Genomic DNA, 7,500 nt, shown 5'->3' on the forward strand with positions numbered 1-7,500 from the left:
GATGGGGGTGTTAAAGATGATTCGGCCCAATCAGGAGGCTGCATTTTGAAAGACAGGTCGACGTAGCCAATCAACGTTAGCACGTCTTAGGTACACGTATTATTGGCAAGTGTGTTAGCCAATCAGAGTTTACCAGGAAGAAATAATCAGGTCAGGTTAGAGCACTTTGTAGATTTAGAAAATAAAAGAGTTAAAGAGTTAAAATAAAAGAGTTAAAGAGTTAAAATAAATGAGTTGAAGAGTGAAGTTAACAGAGTTGATTCAGATCTGAGCCAACGTGTGAGATGGAAGCAGAGAAGGGATCACATGATGAATCAAACATTAGTGATTTCTGAGGGTTTTAGTCTTTCATTGAAAAGGTTTAGCTTTAAAACTGGAGTTAATGTCTCACATTAAAGGTTTGATTTTCACCATCACAGTGAAAGAGTTAAAGAGACACGTCGTCAGATGGAGAGAATGAGGAAGAAGAGAAGGAGCCGGAGGGAGGAGAGGAAATCTCTCTCTCCTTCATCTCTCGCTCTCATCAGACGTCTGTTATGGAGATGATCTGTTTCATGATTTTCTGTTTGGTTTGGTTTGTACAGACTGAAAACTCCACAGGTACGTTTTAATTATTATTATCATTCATTTAATGAATAATCACATAACTTTAATCTTTTAATCTTAAATCTTTAATTTAAGCTCCTAAATAACATTTTATTATAACATTGTAACCCTTAATAGTATTATTGTTACTATCTGTTTTTATTTATAACATTTATCTGAGTCATTCTTTCCATATTTATTCAGTCTTTCAGTTCATTTATCAACCTTTTGTGAATTAACACATGGAGGAAAAACCAATTTACAAGAAATTCAAATAATTTTTCTAACTTAATATATATTGAAATAAATCCAGCAAAAAAAAATTTGTGAATATAAATGCAAACTGTGATTGATTGATTGAAATCATCCAACTGATGGAAAACTGGGAAAAGAAATGTTTAAAATTCGTCTGTGAGGTTTTTTTAGGATGAATTGTTGCTGAACTTCAGATTTCACCGTGAAAAAGCCGAAACATAATCATAACTCACAGATGTCAAAGTCTCTTTTCATCTGAAGTCAAACAACTGACAGAAGGTTTCCAGCCTCTGAGTCGTCGTCTGACTGGAGCACAGGGATCATGTGACCAAGAGAGAAACCAGGAAACCAGGTTTAAACTGGACATCAGCAGATCTGCAGCTAAATATAACAAACGTCATGTGGAAACAAACTATGAAGCACCGGGAATATTTTCTCATATATATAAATATATCTGATGAAGGAAACTTTTTAATATCGAGCCCAGAAACTTTTCAATAATCTGTTTTATTCCTTTTTCTAAACCTCCACATTACGGAATACGAGTTCTAACGTGAATTTAAAAACCTCCGGTAAACTTAATAAAAAATCTTTGCCCTTTGGCTTGTGTGATGAAGATCAGTTAAAAGGAAGCATGAGGAAATTAAATTAAAATCAGAAAACAATGATTATTAAAAACTATAATAAAGGAAACAGGTTCTGTCCTCTAAAGGTTTTGGGGACTTTTTGTCTCGTCCAGCTCTGATCCGGTTCTCGGTCCCAGAGCTTCATCACGTGTGTCTGCTGTGCGACGCCTCGGACCCGGATCATGTGACCTGGACTCACGGGGACGGGGACGTCCTGGTCACCGAACACGACGCCGACGCCGGCGAGGAGCAGCAGCGCCACCTGCTGCTGTCCGACGGTGGCCTCTGTCTCCTGCAGCTTCGCGACTCTGACAGCGGCGAGTATCACTGTAACGAGCAGCTGGTGGCAGAGCTGCAGGTGCTGACAGGTAAAAATACATATTTATATATATGTATATGAAGAATCCGTTACTTCATACAAAGACAATCAGTGACTGTAAATAAAGATGGACGAAGCATGTCTACTTCCGCTTGTTGTTCAAAAATGAAGCCAAAATATCTTGGGGACAGGAGCCGCCATCTTGTGCCGAAGACACCATCTGCAGGCAGAGTGTGTGCAGTAGTGAGCAGAACAAATACTGCAGCCGGCCACCAGGGGGCGATCACGATGTTTTGGCTTTCCTGTCGGGAGCTGTTATGTTTAAAGTGTTTTCTGGTAGATGTGGGTGCCGGACAGTCCGAGGACACCTGCTGGTCAGGTGCAGTATGACAGGAGACTGGAGTCACGGAACAAAAGTAGTTTCATGTCCATGAAGCTTGAGTGTGAATCCAGAGGAGACGACATGTCACGAATCTGTTAGAAAGACTTCAGACTCATAAGGTCGAAGTGTTTTAACATGAAAATACAGAATCCTTGAAACGCACCAGCCCCTCGCCCGTGTCTCCGCCTCCTCAGGTCGCGACTTCTCGGTGTCGTCCGGCCGGACGCTGCTGCTGCCCTGCGGCCGCTCGCCCAAACCCAGACAGAGGTGGTTCCACCGGAGGAGAGGAGGAAGGCGGGAGGCCGTCTTCACCCGCTTCAGGAACGGCACGGTGAAACCAGAGAGGGAGGACGTCCGCCTCGGCTTCATGTACGACGCCCTGCAGATCCAGGACCTGCAGCCAGGGGACGCCGGAGAGTATCAGTGTAACGGAGAGCTGCAGGGCCGAGTCACGGTCCTCACAGGTGAGGGACCACACCCCCGCTGCTGAGTTAGAGGAACTCAGATAGAATCATCTCCGTGAACACACAAAATAGTTTCTCTAATGATAAGCTAAGGGATGTTAGCTAAATTAAGCTTAGACAAGATAAGATGAATTGAGCCACTACAAGTTAAGATAATATATATAAACTTTAATACAGGCTCAGGGCCCACAGAGAAAAACAACAACAATACATACAATCAGTACATTACGTAAAAATATACAGGGAACGAAAGGCTAACAAAGGAACTCATGCCAGTGTTCCCAGATCCTGGATGTGTATTTGACCGAGCTGCAGCCAGGGTCTGTCATAAGATCAATTATTAGATTTGTCGAGCGGTCCAGCCGACTCATAAACTTAAACGCTAGGTTCCTCATCAAGGCCATGAAGGTGGTGAGACCCATATTACAAAACAACTCACTGGCTCTCGTCCTCCTGGGTTTCTTCAGGAGTATCCTAAGACAGTCATTATACTTTCAACCTACACAAGCTCTCCTTCTTGTAGTTCACCCAGAGTGGAGCTGTATAGAGAGGGGTGCAGTAGGTTCTAAACAAATAAATCTTAACATCATCTGTACAGTGGTGGAATTTTCTAACCAACATGTTAGCTTGGACATAGAGAAATCCCCTCTGTCTGCACATGTCGGCATCATCCTCCAACGTGTCTGTAATAATGTGCCCTAAGTATTTGGTACTGTTGGACTCCCCCAGAGTTTGCCAAGAAAGATGAAAGGCAGGGAAAAGACACAATACAATCAATTAAGATAAATTAAGATCAACTAAATGAAGCTAATGAGAACTTAAGATATGATGAGCTAAGTTAAAACAAGACTAATAATAATATAATAATACATAATACGATAATATAAATGATATACATATAATATAGACTTGTTTATGAATAAATAAGATTAGAGCAGATAGTTCTGAGCACTGTTTTTCTGTCACTGACTCATCACACTTTTCCATCTTGTGTCAGTTTGTCCGGAGCCGACGAGCGTCCAGATGTTCCTCACGTCAACATCTGCAGCCGTGAGAACAGGTGAGTTTCTGCAGCTGCACATCTGCACTGAATCAGAAATGATATCAAAACTCCTCATCTAGAAAAAAAAAACTAACCACTTTTGAAACTGTAAATGTAAACTGTAAATAAACCAAACTGATCAGAAACATGAATCAGAATCAGGTTTTATTGGCCAAGTCAGTTACACAAACAAGGAATTTGACAGTGTGCTTACACAGAATACACATCACAAAACAAAACAAACAGTACGATGGTCTAGGAAAAAGAAAGAAAAGAAGTGCAGGGATAAATATTAAGCAGTATGGTACAGTAGGGGTGAAGTAAATTGATTGATTGAATATTTATTTAAGCCTCGGAAGAAACATTGAGGGATAAGACCCTCATTTTCAATGGTGCCGAGGGTACAATAAAAAAGTTGATACATTAAAAGTTAATACATTGAATAAATAGGAATGAAATAAATATGCATATATATATACACAGTAATACAAGGTATAAAACAATTTGTCAATAAAATACTATGGCAAAGTCAACTAGCAGTTACAGTCATTGCAGGAGAAGTCAGCTGTACATGAGATTATATTTATGAAATAAATATAATTAAATATAATTTTAATAAAATATAATTCCGGGAGTAATTTTACAGTGGTTATTATAAAGATCCAGGGTTATTGAACAGTGCCGCAGTGGGTTGGCTGTTCAGAAGTGAGACGGCGAGTGGGAAGAAACTGTTTTTGAGTCTGGAGGTTTTGGTGAACAGAGACCTATAGCGCCTCCCAGAGGGGAGGAGATGAAAGAGGTTTTTCCAGGATGTGAGGGGTCTGCAGTGATCTCTCCTGCCCGTCCCTTGACTCTGGAAGTGTACAGTTCTTGGATGGTGGGCAGGTTGGCACCGATGATCTTTCCTGCAGACCTGACTGTCCGTTTGAGTCTATTTTTATCCGATTCGGTGACCGATCCAAACCAGACAGTTAATGATGTGCAGAGAATCAGACACAGAAGAGAACGACCTGAAATCACAGAAACCTTATACTTTATACCTGAAACTTTAATAAACAGTTTATTATCTGATCCACTTTGTATTTTCCTGTTCATCAGATGTGGTTGAATCAAAGAAGAAGAAGACGACTCAGAGCGGTTCGTTAACACACGTCACTTCCTGTCTTACACCTGAAGCAATGTCACGTGTTGTTAACCACGCTGTGTGTGTTTGTGTGTGTGTTTGTGTGTCTGCTTGTGTGTGTTTGTGTGTCTCAGCTTTGTTGATGGTTGCTGTCGTCAGTTCGGGGCTGATGATCCTCCTCATGTCCATCGTCTTCATTTTACTGACGAGCACCAAGTGCAGGAGGAAGCCAAGATATACAGGTGTGTGTGTGTGTGAGTGTGTGTGTGTGTGTGTGTGTGTCTGTTTGTGTGTGAGAGAGAGAGTAATGGTTAAGACTCTAATGAAAAAGACTCATCTGTGGTTTCCAAGCAGCTCAGACACTCGACCACGCCGAGCTGCAGCCGTGGACGACCAACACACCGACCGGTAACTGCTGCCACTGTCCTCAGATCCCTTATCTACCTGAGGTCCTGTTACACCTGTGTGTGTGTGTGTGTGTCTGTGTGTGTGTGTGTGTGTGTGCAGAGTGGGAGGAGTCAGAGAGTCGGTCCACGACGGACGACATCCACTACGCTTCTCTGGGACGACACAACTGGAGCGAGACGCCGAGCCGGACGCCACCGAACCAAGAGCTGAACCACGTCATCTACTCGTCTGTCATCACCAGAGCTGCTGTGAAACACACACCAGTCCTTTAAACACACACACACACACACACACACACACACACACACACCAGTCCTTTAAACACACACACACAGACACACACACACACACACACACACACACACACACACACACACACACACACACACACACACACACACACACACACACCAGTCCTTTAAACACACACACACACACACACACACACACACACACACACACACACACACACCAGTCCTTTAAACACACACACACACACACACACACACACACACACACACACACACACCAGTCCTCTAAACACACACACACACACACACACACACACACACCAGTCCTTTAAACACACAGACACACACACACACACACTAGTCCTTTAAACACACACACACACACACACACAGACACACACACACACACACACACACACACACACACCAGTCCTTTAAACACACACACACACACACACACACACACACACACACACCAGTCCTTTAAACACACACACACACACACACACACACACACACACACACACACACTAGTCCTTTAAACACACACACACACACACAGACACACACACACACACACACACACACACACACCAGGCCTTTAAACACACACACACACACTCACACACCAGCCCTTTAAACATAGACACACACACACACACACACACACACACACACACACACACACACACACACCAATCCTTTAAAAACACACACACATACACACCAGTCATTGGCAGAAGTAAAGAATAATCAAGTGTAAAAGTCGTAATAAACGTTTGTCTTCTGTCGTTTCTTCTTCGTAAAGAAGTGTGTTATTATTTTTCTTACTATTATTTATATTGCATTGATTTATAAAAGGCAATATGATATTTATAGTCCAGTTCTATTTTAAGTTTTTATTTTCTCTTAACGCATCGTTACATTTCCTCGTAAACATCAGTGAAAGAAAAACAGAGCAGTCTCATACCGTGAAGTTTATTTGGGTTCACATTATTACGACATAAAAACTTATAACATCAAACTTTGTAATTTGAATGTATAAAAATGATAGAATAACTTTATCTGTCAAGGAAACGTTAAAGGAAAAGTAACGTTCACTTCAAGCTGATTAATACTAATAACAAAGAAAAAGTAAAAACTAGGAAAGAAACAAGTCAACAGCCAAATCTGAAGTAAAAAGTATAAGAATAAAACATCCACAACCTTAGTCCACCTAGTGGTGAGGGTTGGGCTGTGCAATATGCACCCTCACCACCAGATGTCACTAAATCCTACAAACTGAATCTTTAACGAAAAGAGAGCATGTAATTCACTGTGTGACCAGCGGGTGGCAGTGTAACCCTCTATCTGCGGTCACATGATCCCGTTGGGTTCTTGACCCTCACTTCCGAGTACGTGTCGTCCTTCTCCACCAATCGGGCTCGCCACTGGCCGGGGGGGCGTGGCTGGTCCCGGTGCTTCAGACTGGAGTAATGGAGCGAGTCGTCCTGCAGAGACACACATCAGCTGTTTCCATGACGACACAAACACTGGTACACTCACATATTTAAAGGTGCAGTTGTGTGTCAGTGAAATGAAGACGAGGTGAAGAGAGTGAAGCTGAGACCTACTGACCTCTGTGACCCCTGGAGCCGCCGCCCTGCTCCCTGAGCGACAGCCGCAGACAGCTGGTCTACCTGAGGACCAATAAGAGAGGAGCGTGAGTCACTGGTGAAAGCTCAACGCCACGGATTCAGGGTCAGGGTTAGGGTCAGGGGTTAGGGTCAGGGTTAGGGTCAGGGGTTAGGGTAAGGGGTTAGGGTTGGGGTAAGGGGTTAGGGTTAGGGTCAGGGGTTAGGGTTAGGGTCAGGGGTTAGGGTTAGGGGTTAGGGTTGGGGTAAGGGGTTAGGGTTAGGGGTTAGGGTTGGGGTAAGGGGTGAGGGTTAGGGGTTAGGGTTGGGGTAAGGGGTTAGGGTCAGGGGTTTGGGTTAGGGTCAGGGGTTGGGGTAAGGGGTTAGGGTTAGGGTCAGGGGTTAGGGTTAGGGTCAGGGGTTAGGGTTAGG

The 7,500-nt window shown here is 43.2% G+C and overlaps 1 protein-coding gene across 1 annotated transcript in view; it reads left to right on the forward strand.

The window, feature by feature from the left end:
* Window positions 1-542: 542 nt before the first annotated feature.
* LOC133025779 (uncharacterized) overlaps window positions 543-7,500 on the forward strand; it is a 10,679-nt gene continuing 3,721 nt past the window's right edge. Inside the window, exons 1-8 of the mRNA XM_061092522.1 lie at window positions 543-600; window positions 1,580-1,834; window positions 2,362-2,631; window positions 3,629-3,691; window positions 4,931-5,038; window positions 5,151-5,204; window positions 5,304-5,452; window positions 7,090-7,157. Coding sequence (XP_060948505.1) covers window positions 543-600; window positions 1,580-1,834; window positions 2,362-2,631; window positions 3,629-3,691; window positions 4,931-5,038; window positions 5,151-5,204; window positions 5,304-5,452; window positions 7,090-7,157 — 1,025 coding nt within the window. The remainder of the gene's footprint in view (window positions 601-1,579; window positions 1,835-2,361; window positions 2,632-3,628; window positions 3,692-4,930; window positions 5,039-5,150; window positions 5,205-5,303; window positions 5,453-7,089; window positions 7,158-7,500) is intronic.

Source organism: Limanda limanda, chromosome 19 (genome assembly GCF_963576545.1).
Source record: "Limanda limanda chromosome 19, fLimLim1.1, whole genome shotgun sequence".
In the NCBI taxonomy this organism is placed as follows: Eukaryota; Metazoa; Chordata; class Actinopteri; order Pleuronectiformes; family Pleuronectidae; genus Limanda; species Limanda limanda.